The 26,023-nt window shown below is 38.6% G+C and overlaps 1 protein-coding gene across 2 annotated transcripts in view; it reads left to right on the top strand.

Moving 5' to 3' along the window:
* The window catches only part of DNAH8 (dynein axonemal heavy chain 8), a 171,388-nt gene that overhangs the window by 71,635 nt on the left and 73,730 nt on the right, over nucleotides 1–26,023 (top strand). For both annotated transcript variants that reach the window (XM_044443121.1, XM_044443208.1), the window contains 20 exons: nucleotides 848–974; nucleotides 2,015–2,250; nucleotides 2,333–2,437; nucleotides 3,056–3,169; nucleotides 3,915–3,977; nucleotides 5,339–5,439; nucleotides 6,258–6,395; nucleotides 6,793–7,033; nucleotides 8,055–8,254; nucleotides 9,228–9,381; nucleotides 9,494–9,657; nucleotides 13,273–13,375; nucleotides 14,428–14,532; nucleotides 14,994–15,155; nucleotides 16,671–16,895; nucleotides 18,022–18,194; nucleotides 18,670–18,848; nucleotides 22,017–22,204; nucleotides 23,764–23,850; nucleotides 24,008–24,115. In XM_044443121.1, the coding sequence (XP_044299056.1) occupies nucleotides 848–974; nucleotides 2,015–2,250; nucleotides 2,333–2,437; nucleotides 3,056–3,169; nucleotides 3,915–3,977; nucleotides 5,339–5,439; nucleotides 6,258–6,395; nucleotides 6,793–7,033; nucleotides 8,055–8,254; nucleotides 9,228–9,381; nucleotides 9,494–9,657; nucleotides 13,273–13,375; nucleotides 14,428–14,532; nucleotides 14,994–15,155; nucleotides 16,671–16,895; nucleotides 18,022–18,194; nucleotides 18,670–18,848; nucleotides 22,017–22,204; nucleotides 23,764–23,850; nucleotides 24,008–24,115 (2,973 nt within the window). The remainder of the gene's footprint in view (nucleotides 1–847; nucleotides 975–2,014; nucleotides 2,251–2,332; nucleotides 2,438–3,055; nucleotides 3,170–3,914; nucleotides 3,978–5,338; nucleotides 5,440–6,257; nucleotides 6,396–6,792; nucleotides 7,034–8,054; nucleotides 8,255–9,227; nucleotides 9,382–9,493; nucleotides 9,658–13,272; nucleotides 13,376–14,427; nucleotides 14,533–14,993; nucleotides 15,156–16,670; nucleotides 16,896–18,021; nucleotides 18,195–18,669; nucleotides 18,849–22,016; nucleotides 22,205–23,763; nucleotides 23,851–24,007; nucleotides 24,116–26,023) is intronic.

Raw genomic sequence — 26,023 nt, 5'->3', positions numbered from 1 at the left:
CAGGCAAGTTTGGCCTTGGAGTACAAAATGAAGCAGGGCACAGGCTGGTAGAATTTTGTCAAGAGAATACGATGGTCATAGCAAACACTCTTTTCCAACAACCCAACAGACAACTCTACACATGGACGGTCAACACAGAAATCAGATTGACTATGTGCTCTGCAGCCGAAGATAGAGAAGCTCTATACAGTCAGTAAAAACTAGACCAGGAGCTGACTGTGGCTCAGACCGTGAGCTTCTTGTTGCAAAATTTAGGCTTAAATTGAAGAAAGTAGGGGAAAGCACTAGGCCACTCAGGTATGACCTAAATCATATTCCTGATGAATATACAGTAGAGGTGACAAATAGATTTAAGGAATTAGATCTGATAGACAGAGTGCCTGAAGAACTACGGACAGAGGTTCGCAACATTGTACAAGAGGCAGCAACTAAAACCATCCCAAAGAAAAAGAAATGCAAGAAAGCAAAATGGCTGTCTGAGGAAGCTTTACGAATAGCTGAGGAATGAAGGGAAGCAAAAGGCAAGGGAGAAAGATAAACCCAAATGAATGCAGAATTCCAGAGAATAGCTAGAAGAGATAAGAATGCCTTCTTAAATGAACAGTGCAAAGAAATAGAAGAAAACAATAGAATAGGGAGGACCAGAGATCTCTTCAAGAAAATTGGAGATATGAAGGGAACGTTTCATGCAAAGATGAAACTGAAATGCAGGACTACTGATGCTGTACATGTTTGCTTCTAACACCTGAGATAGGTGGCTGGGTTTGCCCAGTAGTAGCTGGATTGAGGTGTGTAATTGTTTTACATAAAATAATAGCTATTAATAATTTGCTTCATCCTCTCACAGCAATTTTTGGCCAATAATCCTTCTCTGACTGAGATCAGGTCAGAAATACTTCATTATGCTACATTTGAACAAGAAATAGAAGATTTAAAACCAACTGTTTCTGTTGGCCCCATTGAACTGAATACAGGTATGAAAGCCATTTTCTTTGTGTCTTTCTGTGGGCAGGGAGGTGCTTGATTTAAATGGAAAGGATGTATGCAAATGCAAATCTCTCTGTGTGCCTTCCTCCTCATCTCTAAAAATACATAACACATTAAAAAAATAGGAAAATCTTCCCTTTTGGAAATGGACTGGCTTGTTAAGTAAGATATTAAACTCTTCCTTTGAAGAGCAGGCTTCCGTGCCCTATCCCAAATTGCTTTATAAATTCTCCTTCAGATTACACATATTTGAGATTCTGGTGTAACCTGCCCAAAATGAGTTGAAAGATGTGCATGGTCAAAGGATATACAGCCTTTGTTTAGAAAAAAAAAATCCCAAGGAAACTGTTGTTCAGGAAATTCAAACCCTAAGCTCTGGGGCCTGCTAGATAGTTTGTTCTTCACTTCCTATCATTCCCAGTAAGCCTGGTCCATAGTCAGGATTTCTGGGAGCTGTAGGGCTTCTCTACATGAGGCATCTACTGTGTGTTCATGCTCCTTTACTCACTGCAGAGCCTTTTCACATTATCATGACTTAGAGCCCCTCCCATGTTTTCCACCCCTTTTTGGAAGTGATGAAAGTCTGGTATTAAATTCTGATCTCTACAAACGGTAATAAAAACCTCGTGTATTCAGGTAATCCATGATAGCTATACTGCAACACCACCCTGCAATTGTTTAATGGACGATATAGAAAAGCAGAGAACACTGGGGAGAAAAAAAAACCCAGGAAAGGACATATTTTTCCACAGACAACAAAAATGGAAAAAGAAACCTCAGTAAAGGAGCAAACAACTCCCCTAATGCAGAGAAACCCACAGTATGTAATATCTGGAAGGCACCAAGCTGAGGAAGTCAGCTTGTGAGAACAGTTGTAAAAGTCTTACAGTCCCAGCTTATATTTCATTGCTTTTCTATATTGTACAAATTTATAGGTTTGGGGTGTGGTTCCTTTGAATTTGTGATATACAAAAGGCAGTCACTCTCTATATGCAGAATAATATAGAGACTGTAATATTTTTAACAGAACCAATGAAACTGGCACTGTCAATCGAAGCAAAAGCATGGAAAATGTTGCTTTGCCGCTACTTAAATGAGGAATACAAGAAGAAAATGCAAGACATGATATCATTTATAACAGAATATTTGAAAAAGTTATCTCGACCAATTCGAGATTTAGATGATGTCAGATTTGCTATGGAAGCTCTGTCTCACATTCGTGACAAGGAAATAGAAATGGACATGACTATGGGGCCCATTGAAGTAAGTTCCTTTAAAAATAATACCCTGGTTTAGGTACTGCTTTTTGACAATGAATGATGAGGCACCCTGCTTTTATTTTTAGGAAGCCTATACAATTTTAAATAGATTTGAAGTTGAAGTCACAAAGGAGGAATCAGAAGGTGTTGACACATTACGGTACTCTTTTAACAAGCTACAGAGCAAAGCAGTAAGTAAATATAAACAGATTATGATGCTAGCATTGGTAGTTCATGCACATTTATTAGTACGTATCAGCTCAGAGCGTATAAAGTAGCAATGCTTATGCTCCACATAGCAATCATTGTGTATGGATCCCCATGAAGTTCCCCGAGTGGATAAGCTTGTAGATTTTTGTTCATGTGGCAGTTGTTGCATAGCCCTGGCTCACATTGCTGCCCACACCAAGTTACCTTTGGTGGCTGCATCATGTGTATAAGTCCCCTTCATGTGCTTACAGGGCCTTCTGTTTGGAGTTCCTCAATGCATTCTTGTATTCTTCATGTATCATCCCTCAGGAAAGATCCTTCTTATATCCTTCAACAGAATTATCTGTCTGCAGGACAGAGACGTGGCACTTGAAGCTCTCATTGGTCCGCAGTTACCCTGCTTATGTACTCTAGAATCATTCTGAAAGGGCAACTTTTAAAACAAACCTATTTCTGGATAGGCTCGATAATAGCTTTTTATTGAGTCTCTGGATTTGCAGTGAAGGGGGAAAGTCCATTAACATTTTGATAGATAACAGATACTCTATGCATTACTATTGTTTATTCTTACTACTAGTAAATATCCATTTCTATTTCAGTCTAGTGTTCAAGATGAGCTAATTCAAGTTCAGCCCAAATTTAAAAGTCAGCTGCTTGAAGCTGTTGAGGTTTTCCGTGAGGACGTGTCAAACTATGAAGTAGCATATGATACGGTAATTTCTTTCAACCATTTACAGAGAACAGTATTTATTGTGAACTATCTCATGTAATTTTGTTTTATGTCAAACAAAATACAAATGTTTGGAAAAAGCAAGTGGGTTTGAAAATTTAAGTTGCAGCAATTTATGGTTTAAACAGGAATGAACAGCAATTCAACTGTTGTCTCAGAAAGATTAAATAATAAAAAAGTACACCCGCACACATAGTCCAATACATATAGACATATAACATTAAATTCATTTGCTTTAGTGTTTCTGCATTCAGTATACAGAAATACTGTGTATACATATACAGAAACACAAAATATACAGTGTATTTATATATAAAAATGAGAAGGAAGGACTCCCTGGAGAAGACCCTAATGCTAGGAACAATAGATGGCAAAAGAAGAAGGGGACAGCAGAGGATGAGGTGGCTAGATGGAGTCACTGAAGCAGTTGGTACGAGCTTAAGTGGACTCCGGGGGATGGTGGAGGACAGGAAGGCCTGGAGGAATGTTGTCCATGGGGTCGCAATGGGTTGGACACGACTTCGTGACTAACAACAACATAAATATACATTGAAGGAATGTTAGAATAAGGCAGCCTATCCCAATCTGGTGGCTTCCAGATGTCTTGGACTCCAATTGATATTGTCCATGCTTGCCAGGAATGATGGTAATTCTAATCCAACAGATCTGAATAAGCTGGAATAAGTTTCAGTCTTAAAGAATTTCTGTTCATCATTTGCTTATTTCAGGAAGGACCAATGGTTCCAAATACACCACCTCAAGAAGCTAGCAACAGATTACAGATATTCCAGGTAAGAAATTTTTAGATGTTAAATTGTGAGTGACAGGGTACCTGGGTAGCTCTTAATGCATAGTTCATCTATGGCTTTTATTTTTAACTCCTCTTTATTAATATCATGAGTGAGCACCTATTCAGTATTGCATATTACAATGAAATATTTCCCTCCATATATGCAGATATATCTTTGAAATGATAATGGCAAATAATCCACTTTTTAATTAAAGGGGGGTTATATTATTATTAGTAGTAGTAGTAATAGAATGACATTTATATCCTGCTGTTCTTCCTTTTGCAAGGAACCCAGGGCAATTAGCAAGTTTCTCTTTCTCTTCATTTGCATTCATAACAACAATCCTGTGAAGTGTGTTAGACTAAGAATCAGGGACTGGTCCAAGGTTTCCCAGTGAGCTTCATGGCCAAGGGGGAATTAGAATCAGGATTGTCACTATACTAGTCCACCATTCTAACACTAAGATTAGAATGTTATAAGTTGCGCATATTAAAGCAGGGAAAGGAAAACAGTTTTTATGTGACTTGACTTGTTTCATTTTGGCTAGTTATACAACAAATGGTTACTTCTTGACTTGAAGAAAAGTATTGCATAAAATCTGAGGTGTAGTTGCTAAGAATTTCTATCATCACACCTTTTCTGCTTGTCATTTATTGCTGACTATGCCATCATATCTCATTCTATTTTATTTTCCATTATGATAACCTTGAGGCTAAACTTCACATGGCAGCATGAGAACCATTTGCCCTGAATCTTGCATGATTATTTAACTCTGAAAGTTGAGTTCATCAAACAATACAGGATAACAGGAAGTGTAGTGTTATCCTACTATCAGGACCAGTTTTATTGTGACCATTGCCTGCATTCTGTATGAGGAGATTCTGTATTCTCTAGTTTCTCAATCGCTTATACAGCTTCTTGTATGTGATGGTTTTGTAGGGAGACACTGTAACTTGTTATACCTAGAATTTGAAATGCAGATACTGACATTGAAAGTTCGAAATGGCCTGGAACCAATCATATCTATATATTGACAAACCTAACACTCTATGAGACACACTCACACATCATGAAAATAAGGAAACAAGAATTAAGGTGATAGTGATACATCTGATCTGGTCCTTGGACTTCTCATATGAGAATGAAACACAGGGACGTCTTGGATGTGTGAGTGTGTTTGAAGGAACAGGGGGCAGGTGCGTGTGCATGAGCTTGAGAAAGGGGGTGGAGTGCCCAACCTGCATTTGGTTTGGCCCCTCCCACTACTGGGATGCAGACTTTTGGATTAAATGTGATGGTTGGACTGAAAACATTTCCTCATCAATGATCTAAACCCTCTGTTAATTTCTTTTATTTATTAGGCCAATTTTGATGAGCTCTGGAGGAAATTCGTTACTTACTCATCTGGTGAGCAGCTATTTGGATTGCCTGTCACGGACTATGAAGTTTTACATAAAATCAGGTAACTGTGGAAAATTGTTCTGCCTGCCAGAATAAGTTAAGCATTGTGGAAAGCCTTTAATGAAAGTGGAAACTAGGAAAAGGACATTTGTGCAAAATTGTAAGCTATCTACTTATGTAACTATGCTGAGGATGTTATATAGTGTTCAGAAATAGTTTCCTTCAAAACTTGCTAGAATAAAGGAACTAGAGGAAACAGCTTTGTGGGGAACATTTTACATGAAGTTATATCTGCAAATCAAAAGGGAGTGGTGGAGATCCAAAACAAGAGGAAAGGATGTCAGGAGATGCAGGGTTAAAAATGGGCTGTGAAGAGGATTTGTTTAACTGGAACTCCAGCTTCTGAACTCAGGCAGCAAGAGCTGTTTGGAATATTGAGGCAAGCTTAAGCACCTTTTCTGTGAAAATTTGAATCCCTTGCTTTTCGTATCCACCATGGATCCCTCCTCTCACCACTAAATAAAACATTAATGTGGTTTGGTTTTTTAACACACACACAAAAAAAACCACATTTCATTTCAAAAGTCATCTCCATGCAGAAAATCAAGACGATTCAGAATTGTAATTCCTTATATTTTATATACCATATATAGTCTACCATCAGTATGCAAATTATACAGAAATGTGTGGTAGTGGTTAAAGTGTTATATGGAACCTGACTTTCAATAACTTCTAGAGGAAGCAAGAAAATATTTAGGTTCTTTGTGCCATGAAAGTTCACTTCAGAATAAGCAGCCATACATCTTAAAGATTATGTTAAAGAAGGAAAACAGAAGTAATGCCAGTGTATGTAATGAAAATGTCACTCTTTTCTTTCAGGAAAGAACTAAGTTTGCTCCAGAAATTGTATGGATTGTATGATACTGTGATGAACAACATAAGTGGATATTATGAAATTCTCTGGGGTGATGTAGACATTGAAAAAATCAATGCAGAACTTTTGGAGTTTCAGAACAGGTTAGCTGTTAAACTAACAGATAAACACCACATTCTGAATAATTCCATACTGTTTATGATTATTGCTACATTATATACTATCATGCTATTTACATTTTATATTTACATGTGGTAGGCCTTCAGTGAAGCTTCTCTTAATATCAGACATTTTGGAGGTAACAAACTGTTGGGCCTTCCAAGTTGTAGCCCAATTTTGTGGAACCTACTGCTTAAAACTGCCTGATCCCAAGCCAGCAATTCTTAAGAAAGCAATGCACAGGAATTTCATTTTTAAGAAGGCCTAAAGATAATTTTAGAGGGGATTTTAAAATGAGATTAAATTTTTGTTTATGTTGAGATCTTTGCAACTTTGTTTTGTTTAAAATAGTAGCATGCTTCAATTTTTGTTCTGTGAAAGGTGTCGCAAACTACCTAAAGGTCTTAAAGACTGGCAAGCATTTTTAGATCTGAAAAAAAGAATAGACGACTTCAGTGAATCTTGCCCGCTATTAGAAATGATGACCAATAAAGCAATGAAACTGAGACACTGGAACCGTATTTCTGAAACAACTGGTCATCCATTTGATGTGGAATTTGATTCATTTTGCCTTCGGAATATCATGGAAGCACCACTTCTAAAGCACAAGGATGACATTGAGGTAGTCTACCATATTGTTACATTTTATATTTAAAGGAAATCTCAAGCTAGGGTAGGTTTGAGAGTCCATATCAACAAAAATAAACCTTTCTTCACATGGAAGCAATTGGCATGTGAAAGAGGCATACCAAAACAAACAAAAACATGTACAAGTTAGAGTCCTTGCATTGATGATACCTTAATCAAATTCATTTAGTGTAACTGCTCAAGCTTTGAGCATTTTGCAGTACAATCCTATGCATGTTTACCTTGCAGTTAAGTCCCACTGTGTCTAATGGTGTAACATTCACAGCATTTGCTGCAGCCCAGTGGCTCTATCTCTACAGTTAAATTCACAGCAGCTCCACATTTATCTAAATTTTCTTCCATACATCAGCTACATTTTGAGAAGAGGTGTGCAAGAGTTTTTGTTTGATCAGTACAGTCTTCAGTACATTTGGGAAGTGTTTGCAATAGTATATAGGAAAAAGTTGCTATATAGCTTACCTTTGGAGAGCTCAGGTTGAACTGGAAATTACTCATGTTGGTTCATTCCTTGTGTTGGTCTACATGCATCGAACTCATCATTTCTCAACGATATTTTACAGAACATATATTTTTATCTGAAATTATGCTAATAAACTTGGTTTCAAATCCCTTAATTCCTGGCATGAAAACGGTGAGGTTAATAGCATGTTTCACTATCTCAAAGATATACCAAATTGTACACTATAATGCAAGCATATTATACCAGGATTGTGCTTTTATTTTTTAAAACCACCATGAGACACTTATGGGGGCTGAAAGGCTGCATATAAATGTTTCTAAAAATAAATTTAAATATATGCATGCTTGTGAAAACATATATTTAACAGCAGTTAAAACACCACATGTCATCTCTGAATTTAAAAACAGCAACTTCCATCTATCTATATGTGGGGTGCATGCAGTTTTGCCGATTTAAACATGCCTGGCAGGTATATACAATTTGAAAAGCTTAATTTGATATTTTGGATCTTTTAAGGGTATTTCTTTCTTTGCAGGATATTTGCATATCTGCTATTAAAGAGAAGGACATTGAAGCTAAGCTGGCTCAGGTTGTTGAAAGCTGGGCAAATCAGGTGTTAAGTTTTGGTGTATTCAAAGGAAGAGGAGAATTGCTCCTTAAGGGAACAGAATCTTCTGAAATTATTACATTGATGGAGGACAGCTTAATGGTTCTCGGCTCCTTACTGAGTAACAGGTACTTTTACAAGGTTTAATGATATGATAATGATGATTTATCTATTCCCTATACCTAATTACCAAAACCTTGAACTTTTATGGAAATCTTTCAACTGATCAAACTGGCATCATCAGCTTTGGTTAGGCTGATCACTTGTTCAGGAAATGGAAAGGAGGCTAGATTCAGTCCCTCAATCCTCCCAAACACATAATCCGCACCACCAAAGGTGGCAGTGATGAGTATATGTTCACCAGAGACATGTGCAAGCCTAATTCAGCAAGACCATTGTTAAGTGCAGTCCTGGTGGCTGTGTGGCCTCCTTTACCTTGCACAGCACTGTTTATACAAAGACAAGATCCAGAAAGACCATCCTTGTACAGAAGCCTGCTTCTAGGCATGACTTGCTTTTGCTGTATTAAGGCAAATGAGTACCTTTGGGTAGACGATAATGTCAAAGGTACACAGTGATCAAGTCTTCCATCGCCAGTCTGGGCTGGGTATGGCAGCTATTTAACTTTCTCCCGTGGTGGCAGAAAGGACACTCTGAGGGCTACCAAGCATGTAAAAGCAAAGTTAGAAATACAGATGTCTTTACCTAATACTGATTGGGACAGAAGTAATAATTACCTAATAATGGTTGGTTGCTTTGAAAATCAGTGTGAGCATATCCTACCGACTTCTTGTGCAGCCATTCTCTTTTCTCTCTTTTAATTGTGGTTTGTGTTAGATCACTCCCAATGTTTATGCTGGTGTTAGGCCACACCAGCATTTTTAACTCTGCTTCTATAACAAAGGTTACATTATGTTCTTTGGGACTAAGTTAGAGATAACATCCATGCAGTTGTAAAAGTTAACCACAGTTAGCTTCAAAACTGAATGCCCACAAAAAGGTGGAAGAAGGAGAAGAATGGAGCCATGGACACCATTATGTGCCATATGAACAATGTAGTTCCTGAACTTCTTGTTCTTATTTCTTGTCTTCTAATTTCAGATACAATGCACCATTTAAAAAAGATATTCAGAACTGGGTATACAAACTTAGCACCTCTAGTGATATAATTGAAGAATGGTTGATTGTACAAAATCTCTGGGTTTACCTTGAAGCTGTTTTTGTAGGAGGAGATATTGCCAAACAGTTGCCTCAGGTAAATCTAGAATTCAGGGATTATGTCAAGATTTCTCTTCATATATAGTAAAGTAGCAGCTGGACTTGGAAAAGACCTGTGATTTTAATTCTATTCCTATTACTCTATTTAGGAAGCAAAACGTTTTCAAAATATTGATAAATCATGGATAAAAATAATGCAACGAGCCCATGAAAATCCCAATGTAGTTAACTGCTGTGTTGGAGATGAAACTATGGGACAGCTTTTACCACATTTACATGAGCAGCTGGAAGTGTGCCAGAAGTCTCTAACTGGGTACAAAATTTACAATGTGATTCTTGCATTTAAGACATGGCTTTTTAATTTTACTGTACATTATTTGTTTAATTATAGTAGGTGGTTGTTTTAAGAGAAGAGTTTTAGGAATGGCTATTTGGGGAGGTATTATGAAAGTCTGGAGACTAATTTGTAGTATGTACACTTAGCTGTATGCATTTAGGCCTGCATATATATATTGAGTTATATTCTCCAGGATTTTTTCTTTTTGATTGCTTTTAAATATTCAGAACATATAAATTTGCAAAGATAGAAATACTGCCATATTCCTGTCTATAAAGTAAGTGTTCTTACATATTTGTATAATTAATTCACTTCAGACAGTCAATTGCCAAGACTAAGTTACAGCTCAAAGTGCAGATAATATTTGGAGGAAAATATATATTTCCAATAGCAATAAATCTTCCCATAAATCTAGGCTTCCACACACCCACATTTCATTTTTTACTACTTCTGATTTTTCAGTCGATGTTCTTAGGAATGAGGACGATGGAGGAATTTAGAACTGCAGCTGCTGCTTATGTTTTCTCTAAAGGCTGTCTTGCAATTATATAAAGCCATAAGCGGTTTCTGGAGTATTTATTTTTAAAAATGAAAAAAATAAACAATGGCTGTCGCATGTACTTGTTACATGCATGGCCAGCAAGAGATCGGTGGTGTATCTGGGGACTCATGATCACAAAACACTGATTTTTCATCAGAAACTTGGATGCAGGAGATTAACAACTAAAGAGCAGTGACTAACAGCTGAGTGTCAGCTTCAGCTTGCAGAAGGCCCAGGCTGCTGGGTTTGCCTTCAGCTGGGACTGAATATTTCCACAATACTGTGTTTATTGCAGCAAATAATAAATGGTTTTATGCCACCATCTAGACTTAAGTTTGCAATTCTCAGCACACATACCTGGGAGTAAACCATGTACGGGTTAAACTTTGACTAGACCAGGGGTTGGCAACCTTTAACACTCGAAGAGCCATTTGGACCTGTTTCCCACACAAAAAAAACACCAGGAGCCGCAAAACCCTTTTGACATCTAAAATGAAGATAACACTGCATATATCGTTTTTTACCTTAATGCTATGTATATCTCCGTTATGATTTAGCTGCAGCTCTTGTTCAGTCACTAAAAACTGTTATTTTTAATCTTACATTATGAACTAGTAGGACTCCTTTCATATATTTTGAATAGGAGAACAGCTTCCTGCAGAGTCGAAGTCAGTGCTAAAGGGCTGCATGCATTAAACAGCAAACCCCATAAGTTCATCAGCAGTAAAAGCAAATGAATCTACCCATGTACCATTAAACGTTTGGTTTTCTTCAGAAACTTTTCTTTGATTTATCCATGGTTGGCCTAAGGGGGGGGGGGTGGTGGAGCTCAGTAAATCGGCGCACGTCCACAGATCGCAGATCCGGCAGCCGTGCAGGATATATAGGTGTGTTTAGTGACTGATTAGCAGATAAACAGTCAAGTGCTGTGAATTGTGACACGTCCAGCTTTTAACATTCAGATGAAGGACATTACATAGGGACAAAGAGAATCTTCAGCAGCGTTTCGTGTAACATGAGAGCCTGCAGGAAGCTTGTTTAGCAGAGGAATGTAGCGATTTAGCAGAGGACTGGTGCTCCTGTCGAGGCTCTGGTCGAACTGTGGAATGGGGAGATGACCAGGGCTGTTGACACGATCGCTCCTAAGCGTCCTCTCCCGCCAGGCAGAGCCCACTCGTCCCCCTGGTATACACCTGAATTGCAGGTGATGAAGCAGGCTGGGAGACGGCTAGAGCGTAGGTGGAGGAAATCATGGGATGAATCTGACCGAACACACTTGAGTGCCCATTATCGGGCCTATGCTGTGGTGGTGAGGGCAGTGAAAAAGAAATTCTTTTCCGTTTCCATTGCCTCCTCAAAATGCCATCCGGCGGAGCTTTTTCGAGTGGTGCAAGGCCTGGTTCATCCAGGTCCTAAGAAAGATCTGGTTCCTCCCTCGAAGGCCCGCTGCGACGACTTTGCCAAGCATTTCAGGGAGAAAAACACTCAGATTTGTCACAAGCTAGACTCTACTAGTGACTCAGAGGTTTCTGGGGAGATACCATTGCTGCTGTCTGGTCCAAAATTAATGGATGAATTTCAGTTATTGCAGCCTGATGATGTGGACAAGGTGCTTGGACAAGTATGTCCCACCACTTGCCTATTGGACCCTTGCCCGTCTTGGTTAATAAATAATTCCAAGCACGGGATTGGGATCTGGATCTTGGAAGTGGTTAATGCCTCTCTGAGGAGGGTCGGGTACCTGCCCCTTTAAAGGAGGCGGTAGTTTGACCAGTCCTGAAGAAGACATCACTGGATCCAGAGGTGGCCACTAATTATAGACCAGTGGCCAACCTCCCATTTCTGGGCAAGGTGTTGGAGTGGGTGGTGGCGGGACAACTCCAAGCTCTCTTGGATGAAACTGATTATCTGGACCCATTTCAGTCCGGCTTCAGACCCGGGTACGGTACTGAATCTGCCTTGTTCACCCTGTACGATGACCTGTGCAGGGAGAAGGACAGGGGGAGTGCATCCCTGTTGGTTCTTCTGGACCTCTCAGCGGCTTTCGATACCATCGACCATGCTATCCTTCTGGATAGGCTAGCGGGATTGGGGGTCGGAGGCACTGTTCTGCAGTGGTTCCGCTCCTACCTCAATAACCGATTCCAGAAGGTGGTGCTGGGGGACTATGGCTCTGCGCCATGGCTCTGCGTTTAAAGCCTTAAACGGCTTGGGTCCTGGCTACCTGAAGGAGCGCTTACGTCCGTATATGCCCGCCCGCCCCCTGAGATCTGCGGGAGAGGCCCTTCTCCGGGAATCCTCCGTGAAGGAAATTAGGAGGGTAGGTACTCGGAGGAGGGCTTTCTCAGCGGTGGCGCCCAATCTATGGAATGCGCTCCCCAGAGAGGTCCGCCTGGCGCCGTCGTTATTTGTTTTTCGGCACCAGGCAAAGACCTTTTTATTCAAACGTCATTTTAATTGCTAATATTATTTGCTTACTTCGGCCAGGGCGACTTATTTTATAATGTTAATGTGCTTTATATTTTTAGTGTTTATATTTTAACTGATGTTTTGTAAGCCACCCCGAGGCTTCGGCGAATGGGGCGGCATAGAAATTTTTAAATAAATAATAAATAAAATAAAATTTACTTAACTAGCTGATTTACTGAACTAGCTAGCGCTGTGTTCCTGAGTGGAGCTTCGAGCAGATCAGCGGCTGTGCCGGCGCGTGTTTTGAGCAATGGAGCCACAGCAGAGGGGTTCAAGTGCCACGTGCGACTCCGGAGCCGCAGGTTGCTGACCCCTGGACTAGACATATAATGGACTACACCTGAACACATTCATTATGGCATATACTTTTGTTGGCTGACAAGATAGTCTCTTACATTGACACTGGGAGCTCAGTATGCATCCCTGTGATTATTACTCTGTGGTTCATTGAATAGGACTGAGCCTGCATTTGTTTAGCTGAAACTCTCTTTTAAGTGTACAGCATTCGTTTGATAAAATGCATATGGTTATAGAAAATATACTGTTTTTCTTAATAAAGCAAATCTCTTTTCTTATTAAAGGTATTTGGAGAAGAAAAGATTGTTGTTTCCCAGATTCTTTTTTATCTCTGACCCTGCTCTTCTGGAAATACTTGGTCAAGCTAGTGATTCTCACACTATTCAGGTACATATGGTATATATAATATACATGTGTGTAATTTCTTTTGCAAAATAGTATTTACTAAATGAAGACCACTTCTGAATGCAGCATAAATAAAACCATGTAGCAAACTTTTTATCTAGACTATTAAAACTGAGCTTTAATTTAAAAAAGAATATTTCTCAAAAAGATGGTAATAGACTTTATCTCACAAATCTCTCTCTTTTAAGTCAGAGCCTTTTTGTGGTATACTTATGCAGTGCATTTGAGATATTTGTTCTACATCTGGAATGAAAACTATTGCAAAATATATTTTGGGATTTTTATACTTGGTTTGCAATTTTATAACTTTTAGAGTAAGTCCCATCGAACATCAGTAAAGTCAGTGGAACTTGCTTCTCAGTAAACACATGAAGGATTGTGTTTGTATAAGAAAGCTGTCTTACGTGGAGATGTAACTTGGGCCTCCTGGGTATAACACTTCTCAGAAGCTCCACAGGTGTTGGAAGTGGCAGGTGATCTGCCAATTTGCTTTGCCTTTTTTCTCTTAGTTGTTATCAGAGTGATTTTGTGGGAAATGCAATGCACATTTAAAAGAGAAAAAGTCCTACAACTGCCCGCACATCCATACCCTAAATGTAGGATTTTAACTCTCTAAACATGTCTAGAATTGCATCCTTAAACTGTAATTCTACATATACTTACCCAACAGTAAGTCACATTGAACTCAGTTGGACTTACTTCTGAGTGTACATGCCTAGGATTGCACGGTAAGTCCAGTTAAATTGAAAGGGCTAAGGAAAAGAAATCATATTGTTATAGCCATGCTTAAGATGGATTCTAGGAAAACTAGCATATTAACTGCTGCACTCTCAGGGTCCCAACATGATGGCTTTCACTGGGAAACATCACTTTTAAGTTCAGATAGCTTCCTGCTGAATACGCGTAACTGATTACCAGTGGTAAATCAATGTGGTCAGCATAGAACTATGTTGTGTTTCAGTATCAGCTGTTGATCTAGGATTTTTCTGGTTAGGATGATAATTATGTTATCATTTCTTTTGTTTTCCTTTCAGCCACATTTGCCTGGTTTATCTGACAATATAAATGAAGTGGAATTTCATCCGAAGGATTATGATCGCATAATGGCAGTCATATCAAGAGAAGGAGAAAAAATCCCTGTAATACTTTACATTTAAAAATCTAATTTAATATACTTTTGAATTCTAAAATTACTCTCTGCTTGCACAAAAGGATACATAAGAAAGATTCTTTAATTACAATTTCTTAGCACAAATAGCATCATCCTGTACCCCCTCAAGACTTGCCAAAGACTGGATTGCTTTGTAAGTTAACATCTATGCTTTGAATTTGGCCTAGAAAGGGTAGGAGCTAGTAAGATGGTATGATACAGGTCAAATGATCATAATACCCATGCTTTGTAGCTCCCATGCTTTGTATTACCTAAAGTTTTCAGACCGTCTTCAAGGGCAGCACAAAGTTCAATGAACTGGAGTAAGCTCACTGGGAAGTTAATTTGTCTGCCTTGTTCCCTGGGGAGTGTTGCACAAATGCTAGGGTTCCTTATTTCTCAGTTGGTGCATTCTATATGCTCCCTTCTGATTTATACTTTTTTTTCCAGCTGGACACACCAGTAAATGCAAAAGGACCTGTAGAGCTTTGGCTGATGGATCTATTGAAAATGCAACAATCTTCCCTGCATTGTGTAATTAGGGCAGCATATTATCAGATTAGTGATCCAGGCTACCAACTCCTGAATTTCCTTTATCATTTTCCAGCACAGGTGAGAAGATTGAAAAGTAGTTGGGGTTCAGCCAAGAGGAACTAGACTTGCATCCCAACAGACGAACAAACACCTGTCAAGATGTTCACATTTTTCTGGACTGAATCATATGAATTCATGATAGTAAATACATTAGTAATAAGTAATGGACAAGCCCACTCACTTCTAAGTTTTCTTTCTTGAAATCGAAATGAATAATATTTATTGTTTGACATTGACTGGTTTATGTTCAATGTTATTTGCTAACTCAGCTAAGGCTAGAATATAGTTGGTAATGAATCTATCTTGTACATATTATAAATATGTGATGCAGGATGTAGCACAGGGAGAGCAAGAGCAAACTACAAGTACCTTAAAATCAGCAATTTCTTCCTTTGCTACATGGTGATGTGTCAGTGTATTGGAAGTCTTCAAACAGCATGTACAGTGGCTTCATCTTTCTGAATAACTGCATAAAACACTTTATTTTGTTGACTGAATTTTTATGTTATGCAGTCTCCAAAGAGCTCAAGGTATATACATGATTCTGTCTCCACCTCCCCCTCATTTTGTCTTCACAAATAACTCTGTGAAATAGGTTAAATTGCAAGATAGTGTCTGGTCCAAGGTCAGCCAGTGAATGTTATGGCTTAAGGGGATTTGAACTTGGGTCTCCCCAGTCCTAATCCATATTACCTACAACCAAAACAGGGGCCTATTTTATAAGAAACTAGGCTCAGAAAGATGGGATCTGTGACAAACACATCTTCTGCAGTTTTGTGAACCTTGCTACCTAATGCAACCACAAGGAGATCCACAATCAAGTTATTCCATTCATTTGCATGGTCAGGGTCCACTTGCAGTAGAAGCTGCAAGAAGGAGGTGGACTTTCTGTCATGTATTATAAAAGCCTTTTCAAATCAGGAATTGTAGACAACCAGGGAGAAGGGAACACACATGTACAGCAAGCACATCCAGATACCTCACAATGTTAAGGTAATCTAAACTCAAAAATGCCACTAAAAAAAAAAAAAACCCCAACCCAAAAGAAATTATAAAATGCATAAGTCCATCCCCACCTCCTAAAAAGCCTCTTTCATGGGGGAAAGACTTCTAAAACTGAAATACAAATTTTGACACAAGACTATTTTAAAATGCTTGTGAGCTTTTCCTCATAGAAACTTTTTGATAACTTTTCCAACTTGCTTTCTCATATCTTTTACTTTCAGGCTATAATCTGATCTCTAACAATGCTTTGCCTTGGAGCAGTTTCCCTGTGTCAGAATCTTATAATAATGTATAGGTTTGCTTGTGGACATTTGGATGCATGTAAGTATGATGATGGAGAAGACCAACCTTGAAGCTCTCCAATTTACTTACTGCATACAAAGGAAAATTCATAGCAAAACCTCCTTTATTAATCAGTTCATCAGTCTAAATTATAGTTTATAACTATGAGTTGTTTGACAGTTTGTTATGAATTGAAACACGTGATAAATGTTCATATGCATATTTCATTATTTCCGAAATTTATAGGTAGGGTTGCTGGGAATTCAAATGCTATGGACACATGATTCAGAAGAAGCATTAACCAATGCAAAAGATGATAGGAAAATCATGTCAGTAACCAATCAGAAATTTCTGGATATTCTAAATACACTTATCGGCCAGACTACACATGACCTTAGCAAGTTTGATAGAGTGAAGTTTGAAACCCTCATTACAATTCATGTCCATCAGCGTGATATATTTGATGACTTGGTAAGATACAAAGAAATAGTTTCTGAAATTGTAATGTAGCTAATATCTAAGTCATGCTCTGTATTCAGGATTACCTGTTGGGCCTGGCTGAAATTATGCGGAAGATTCACAATCGCCAACTGTGGATTCCTTTTCAAACTTGTATAGGAGTACATTCTAAAAGTGCTGTTAAATTGGAGGCCCACCCTGTTGCCTGCTACCATTATAAAGGTCATTAGACAGCCCTTTCTCCTTCATGAGGAAATTGGTAACAAACCAAAACAAGATGGGCTGATAATCCTAGGTGACTAGAACACAAAGTAGAAAACAAAAAATCAAACGTTGTAGGAAGATTTGGCCTAGGTGTGAGAAATGAAGCAAGGGAGTGACTCATAGAATTTTGTAAATTATAGATTAGCAAAACCTTTGTGTGGATCTTAAGGTGTGAAATGGGGGAAGATACTTCAATAATTTAAGATATGCAGATAATCCAATATAACTGGAAAAATATAATTGAAAAAATGCTTACCTTGGCTCAGTCATCAGTTCTAACAAGGATGGCAGCCAGAAATTAGAATACTGAAACTTAAAAGTGCAGCAATTAAGGAACTTGGTAAGATCATTTAAGTGTAAGGATATTTCCCTGGAGACCAAGGCCAACATAATCCACACTATTGTATTCCTGATCTCTGTGTGTGGATGTGAGATCTGACAAGAAGAAAACTGATGCTGGATGAGAGGTTTGCAAATATGCAAAAGTTTTTGATTTCTTGCTCTTCGCTATCTGATGTTGGAGCATAGACTTGAATGTTGGTTATGCTGAAAGGTTTTCCACAAATTCTGGTTGATATTATTCAGTCAGACTGTTATACAGTAGGTTATTAAGGTCTTGCCAGAGTAATGATTAGTACAACAATATTAACATGCTCAGATGAATAAATGGAAGACTTGTGGGATCAGTATTAATTTAAAAAGTTATGTGATCATCATTAAGACAGAAGATTCTTAGTAGGAAAGAGAATAGAAAATGCCATGAGAATAAATTTAACTATCATAGTGTGAACTCACCATCATTTAAATACATGAAATCATGCATTCTACTTCTGTACAGTTCTGATACCAATTGTGTCTTTTTCTATTTTGAAAGGTTAAAATGCATATCAAATCAGTGACTGATTTTGAGTGGTTGAAGCAGTCCAGATTTTATTTTAAGGAAGATCTTGATCAAACATTGGTATCTATTACTGATGTTGATTTTGTATATCAGAATGAGTTCCTGGGATGCACAGATCGTCTGGTTATAACACCTTTAACAGACAGGTGAGAAGACTGGATTTATTCAATAATATACCAGCCTTTTTCATTTAAAATATTTTTAAAGAATAGAAAAGAAAAAGGATACCAAAGGATATTGCAGAAATATAGCATATAAGTTCAACATCTAACCTGTTCATGAGAAAGCAAAAAATTCTCTCCTCTAGGCACAATTAAATCAACAAATTCTCACTTAAGGATCAACAACAGATTAATTTATTAGAACAGTTGTAAAAATATTTTTTTCCAACTCCTTAGCTTAAAAAAGCCTTCCAGAACACTTGCAATTAATCAGCAAAAAGACAAGCAGCCTCAGGGAATCTTAGATTCCAGTGTGGGTGCCTGATACTGCTGCTTCCGAGTATGCAGTGCATTTTGTATGTATGCCCCATGATGGTTGTGCATTACTGAATGCAAAATGTAAAGAAAGAATACCTCACGTATACCTGTATGCTGCAACTATTTGCATTCTTACTCACAGATGCTACATTACTTTAGCTCAGGCTTTGGGAATGAACATGGGAGGAGCTCCAGCAGGACCTGCTGGTACTGGTAAAACAGAAACAACAAAAGACATGGGCAAAGCATTGGGGAAATACGTGGTAGTATTTAACTGTTCAGATCAAATGGATTTCAGAGGACTGGGACGAATTTTTAAAGGTAAGACTTGATTTCTTGGACATATTGAGAATGAACTATGAAATGAACAGCACTCAGCATACCACTCAAAGTTATTAGACATTTAGGGCTGTTCTACAAAAAGCTACAAATCACCGTATCTTCTTGCAGTTTTGCTGCAATTTTGCAATCCCATCATTTCCAGCTTTTCCATTACATAACGTCTTTGCAGAGCTGTGGTATAGCAGAACAGCTCAAATATGCAAGGTGGAGCCGTGCCATTTTCACTTTTCTAATAGAGCACCCCACCTTCCCCATTCCAAACAAAACAGAACAAGAAAATAGACCAAGAGTTCCCCCACTGGAAAAAAAGAAGCAAAACTTGGAGGGTCACAATGTCATCTAAAAAGTCCATAAATAAGCATGAGTAAGGAATCATGATTGTTTAGTAAATGTCGAAGTCAGTTTGTGGACAAATGCTTAAGGCTCCATAGTTATAAGCAGAGAAAAGGAGAGAGTGTGGTAATCTTACTTATATCTGCAAGTCCTTTGACAACTGCATCATACATATGTAAAAACAATTTAGGATAAATTATACATTTAACCTCACCAGTGCTTTCCCCAGGACATGTCAGAATATCCAGGAACTATGATCATCAGATCCCTACCACACATTTCAACAACTTGCATTTGCCAGCAATGCACAAATGGTCATTTCAAATAGTACTCAGGCTCCATGAGGAACACTACCATGCAAAAGCATTTTGGTCACCTCTACATTGGACCTAATATTAAATTGACACTACACACCTCTGCAGAGACCACTTGTATGCATACCTTGGCAAATGGAGTCAAAAACTTAGATCCCATTTGGTTTGCAGTCAAGTGAACACACCCTTGAAATTTGAACTCTAAAATACAGTCCTGTATATGTCTTGAATAGAGCCCCATGGAGTTCAGTAAGATGTCCTCTGAGGTAAATGTTTATAAGACTGTAGTCCAAGAGTCTGTGACCATAGCACTGGGTCACTTAATTAGTAAACCTTTACTTTAATCGAATCTGAAATGATGTGCTGTACATCCTAAAGCTACTTTTTCCCTTATTTTTTAATGTTGAATATACTACAATATTCTCTATCTTATCTTTTAAACACAAGTCCCAGAGTTATGACCATTTTAAAAATGAAATTTCCCCTAAGTCATGATAATAACTAGAGCATTACATTTGTAATTATAAAACAGGTTACTGTTTGTAATTATAAATGTTTGGTGAGGAAAAGCATCATATTCTGCAACTATATTTTAATCTCATGTTGCACTCAGCTGCATCTTATGTGATGTTATAAACTCTGATTAGATTTTTCTTCTCAGTCATCCATCAAAACTATTATTCAGTCCTGTATTTCTCCTTACCTGATACTGGCAGCCCAATGCTATGCATATTTACACAAAAGTAAGTAAGTAAAAACACAAATTCAGTCAGATTTGCTTCCAAGTATGACTGCACAGGATTACACATTTGGCAGTCTTAATAGCCCCTTCACACTTCCAAGGGCTATAGGGTCCCACCACTGACCCTGAGGTCACACAATGTTGGGAATGAAAGACAATTGTTCCTTGAGCTTGTTTCAGGTCCAAGGTGACATGGACTCTTCAGATGTGGAGGATGAGACCTGCAAAATGGGCCTCCAGATAGAGAGATGAAAGAGCTTATCTTAGGGCCACCATCTTCAGATGTTCTGGCAGACCCTGAGAACAATCAGAGTCTGCAAGTGCTGTGGGGAGGCCATAGGAGCTAGATTAGCCTGGTGCAACCCTTGATTCTGTGCCACGATGTCAAGAGAAAAGGGCTAGTCATCTGGAGGAGCTGCATACAGCTAGGAGCCTTACCCAGTTTCAGAAGGGCAGTCCTAGAGGGGTGGGGCCCAGAGATACTTAAAAGAAAGGCTCTTGGAAGTAGTTTCTAATTTGCCTTCAGTGACCCACTTTGTTCATGCTCAGAGACTCTTTCTTCATTGGTTATAGTTTGCTGGTTGCACATTGGTGAATAAAGAGCATTTGCCAAACAATGGTCTGTTGTTCTGACAGTGAGAAGGGGGAAACTTAGCTCCTGATGCACACCTTCACTTGGCCATGCCCCTCAATATGCATGCTTTAAACACAGACATTTGACTCAGAGAAGCGTATGTGTGGAAGCATTACACAAATAAGCTTCCTTAGTATCTGGAACCTTGAATATTCAGGGTTTCCAGTTGCACAGAGATTTAGTGCCGACCTCCTCGGCTCAGATGCCTGTGCCTAGTGAATGGATGAGGGGCTGGAGATCATGCAACATCCCAGATGTTGTTGGACTGCACAACAGTATTGTTGGCCAATGGTGAGAGATAATCAGAGTACAACAACATCTGAAGAGCCACATGTTCCTTATCACTGCCTCACTTGTTCCATATTTAGAGATATGCAAACACTGACATATTTAATATCAATCTGATCACCACTGCTATAGCCCTGCTTCCTTCCACCCAACAGCATACCCTTGTTCTTTGGCACTTTGTGCTGACAGTTGAAGTCTTAATAGAAAGTATGTTCCCAGGTATTACATAACACTGCAGTAGCTTCAAAAACAGCTAGAAGGTGTTAATTTCTCTGACTATCAGGTTTCTATGACATAAACATCCTATGTTAATAGCTATCAACCAGTAAAGGGAGTTCAGCTAATAAAAAGAGAGTTAATAAAGTGTTCAGAGACTGCATACTCCATTTCCCTCTGTTCTATACTTTTTTCCTTGTGTGTTCTTTTGCAACCTGGCAAAATCACTATTTTTGTGCACTTCTGTATGTTTGTTTAGAAGTTCTACCAAGTTCAGTGGAACTGATTTCTGGGTAACTAAGGAGAGGATGGCAGCCTTAATTTGGTACTTCAGTTCATGCTATGATACCTTATTCTGTATACAACCTAAAATCTGCTGTTTAAATTGTGCCTGAGCAACCAATATGCCTTTCAGACTCTGTACAAATGCACCCAAAATTAGTGCTAAGAATGGGTGATACCACCGGATGATTTACCATCACTTTTCTATCACATCAGTATAATATCTAGGGTTTCTTCTTGGGGTATCTTTCTAGAATATTGCCCAGATATTGTAGAAGCATGATAAAGTTAACCATGAAAAAGATATAATAAGGGAAAAAATCCATCTCCTATTTTAGGTCTTGCGCAGTCTGGCTCCTGGGGATGCTTTGATGAATTTAACAGAATTGAGTTACCGGTGTTGTCAGTAGCAGCTCAACAAATTTATATCATTTTGACAGCAAGAAAAGAAAGGAAAAAGCAGTTCATATTCTCTGATGGAGATGTTGTAGATTTAAACCCTGAGTTTGGAATTTTTTTGACAATGGTAAATTTATTAAGATAAGAGTATAAATCTTTAATTATTGATAAGAGAAGAATCCATCTTACATTGGTTATACACATAAATCAATAATAAATTACATGTGTGGTTAATTACTTTGTCTAACAGCAATATATTTGCAAACATTAATTTTATACTTACTGTAACATTTCATTATTAGCTAATAACTTCCCAAACTGAAATCCAAACGTTTTTCCAAAAAATAAACTACTTATTTTTCTTTTTAAAGATTGTAAGTGTAGCCAAGCTCACCAGAAATAAATGGTTTGGTTCATGAAGGAGATTGCCAGTCTTCTAATAAGACTATGCTTGTTTGTAAGATCTGTCTCAATATAGTTTTCTCCCCCCACCCCCAGCCTATGTTGCTTTAGAACTTTTACAGATAAAAATATTGTGCTGTTCCCCAGCTTGACTGGGTACACCAGTGCAAATAGTAGTGTGCTACATTTATTAAATATGAAGTCAGTCTAGAAAATACACATTCTATTCTTTATGGTAGTTGATTGACATAGTGGTCTTTGCAGTAAAATTCAGCTGAAGTTTCCCTTCATCCTGGATCTGAAACATGCTTAAACTGATGTTTTTCATCTTGGTAAATATGATCTCAGTTAACTTTCACTCTGTTCAATATAGGTGGTGACAAAGTATTTACCTTCAGTGAAGTGGGGAAGTGGCAGATTTGATGTTTGAACAGAAAGGGCTGCAAGAACAGTCCTGAAGTTGGCTCCAAATAGCCCTACTCATTAGGGATCCAAGAATTATGCCTGTGCTACTGAGTGTCTCATTTTAAGGCTTAGGGGGAGTGTTTGTCAATTTATTCAAGCAATGTGAATGTGAATGCACAGAAGGATTTTGCCTTTTTCCCCAGTATAGTGTCCCATGCAGATAAACTTCTGCAGTCTACCTGTGTTAGAGTGGGGTGACAATCTTTTTTTGAATGGCAACAGCATAAGAGGGTATTTCTTCATTTGGAACTGTGGGCTGAACATGCTTTGTTAAATGCATGACTGTTTTTAATGTATCTGTATTTTACAAAATGGTAGGCATGGTGGGGGGTGCTCAATCAAGACACTGAAGTTTAACCCTTTCCCCTATCATAAAGCTGCTATTTGCTGCAGGAGAGAAGGTGCTTTTGTGGTACCAAGAACAACTTTGGTGATGGTGGAATGTGAGGTGGGGGAAGGTTTTCATCAGAAAAATGGTTCAGGTAGGAGGGAGGATAACCTGCACCTTGAGTGCCATTGTGCCAAACCTGATCACACATACCCCACAGTTGTTGTCTAGAAAAACCCATATTGATTTAAATGTAATTGAGCATCTAACCCTGTGTTTGATTAGACTCTCAGTTGTGAAGTCAGTCAGAGAGGAATGATGCCTGCTCCTCTTTGCTTGGATCACAATTTCATGAAGATGAGATACCTTAATACTGATTTCACTCATAATTGGATTAAAGCAGGATATAACTACACATTGAGTTACAATTTCCACAGTTACTCTGAACACTTTGTATAAAATTAGCATGTTGTCTGTGTTTATATTTGTAGAATCCTGGGTATGCTGGTCGCCAGGAACTTCCAGAAAACCTGAAAATTCAATTTAGAACTGTTGCGATGATGGTTCCAGACAGACAGGTACTGTTTGTCAGTCTGCTGTAACTAATCCCAGGTATATTAGGTAACACAATTACAAAGTGCATACCTTTTAAAACACAATGATTTGTTCTTTCTGCAGTTCTTCCAAAAGTCCTAAAGTGAATAGAATTCTCAATACTCTACTACTCTGTTTCAGATCATCATGAGAGTGAAACTTGCAAGCTGTGGCTTTATAGATAATGTCATATTGGCTCAGAAATTTTTTGTCCTTTATAAACTTTGTGAGGAACAGCTTACTAAACAGGTAACATTGTAGTACTATTTGGTAACTAAGGGCTGAAGGTAGTAACAGCAGAAAAGAGGCAGCCAAAGCAGCATTGCTTGCTTGAGATCAACTTGCAAGCTTGTCCCGAAAGTCTTTAAAGGCAATCAGACATACAAGTTCTTAAACTGCTGAGGCTGATCCCTCTGCTGTCCCCGTCGTTGATGAGCGATGATGGTGATGGTCAGTCTCCAGGTCCCAGCTTTCAGACCTAGCACAGACTTAGGACCTGATACCATGACTAGGTGTTGGTATTAGAGAGCTCAGTTTCACTCTTTGCCTTTGTGTCCATTTTCTGGATGTTATGATACTGAAAGAACTTGTCCATTGATAAGAAATAAGCAACTGTTTGGTTGATGCACTCCATGTATTTCTGGACTGCACAGCAAGGATAGAAATTATTTCTTATTTACCAGAAAGTATTTAATAAGTATTTCAGGATAATAATTGGGTTTTTGAGGAAAAAAACCATATTTGGGGGAACTAGCATAGTAACACATTAATAGTAACACAATCCCAAGGCCTCCTGTTCTTGTTTGGTGTGGGGCGGGGGGCATACGGGTCTTCAGAGTCCTGGCACAGAGGTCCTCTGCCTTGGTGCTCAGACTCTGACAAGCAAGCCCCACCCTCACTCCCTTGTTGTTCATGCAGGAAAAAGCATGCTGTCTGCCTCTCCTAGAGCAAGATTGTGCCTTGAAGATTAGGAAAATGGGCATGTGGAGGGGAGAACGCTGGTGCTGTCTACCACGCTGATTCCTGTCAGCACCCTAGTCTCCTCCTCTCCCTTTCCCTGGTACTTTATCTAGATGGCCAAAACTGTATGATAGGATAAAATGCAAGAGCAAGACATGGTAGCAGTGGAGATTGCCACGGCCAGGCCTCGCACTATCCATGGGATGCATGTAAGCCTCCAGGTTTGGAGGCTTATGTGAATCTAGGGTGGGGTGGAGCAATTGATTTGTGATCTTACTGGCTTGAAGTTATTGTTATGCTTTTGGGGACATTTCTTATACAAATGATGGATAAATCCCTTCATGATCATTTTTGTTTGTATTTCATGGAGGAAAACGGATCCTTTCTGCAAAATTGCTATGAGCAAATATGCAGATATGTAATCCTGATATTTTAGGACAGTTCTGTATTTTTGCTCTGGTATACTAATCTCTTTTCTGAGATAGGATGACTAGTTCAGTGCTTTCCATAATATCAATTTATTTCTTAATGCAGTGGGTGTATCACAACAGTCTGTACCTATGGGAATTCATCTCTTCTGGTTGCCACAGCTGTCACGCAAGCATTCCCCAGGAAATGGACCAAGCCCTTGTAGGAGTATCATTTGATGGATCTGATTTGTTCATATTTTAAAAAACCTCATTATGATTCTGAATATATTAATGATTCAAAGGAGAAACCATCTGCTTCAACACTGCAATATCTCGGTCTTTTTATTGAAAGGACCACTGTAATGTGCACTGCATGAGACTGCCTTTAAAGATGGTTCAAATGCTGGCACAGGAGGATGCAGCTTTTCAGTTGCTTATGGGAACAATGCAACTCAAGCATATGATGCTTATTCTTAGCAGATACTCACTAGAACATTTCCCAGCCTAAATTTTATGTAATGATGGTTACAGTTAAAGCATTAAATGGCTCGGGACCAGGTGTTCAGGTATTTCATATGAGTATATGAACCTGTGTGGACCCTAAAATTGTCCATAGAGGGTTCCACTCAGACGCCCAGTGATAAAGCCAATTAATTTGGTGAATCCAAGAGACAGAGGCTTTATAGTGGTGTCCCCATAAATTGTTTTCCAATGGGCATTTGAAGGCTGTTTGTTCTTACCTGCTTTCAACTAAATGTTTGCAATGTCTGATTTTATACTATGTTGA

This window comes from Varanus komodoensis, unplaced genomic scaffold (assembly GCF_004798865.1).
Source record: "Varanus komodoensis strain SLA01 unplaced genomic scaffold, ASM479886v1 scaffold1, whole genome shotgun sequence".
NCBI lineage: Eukaryota > Metazoa > Chordata > Lepidosauria > Squamata > Varanidae > Varanus > Varanus komodoensis.
Note: the sequence above shows the minus strand (reverse complement) of the source record. Positions and strands in the feature narration are given on the sequence as shown.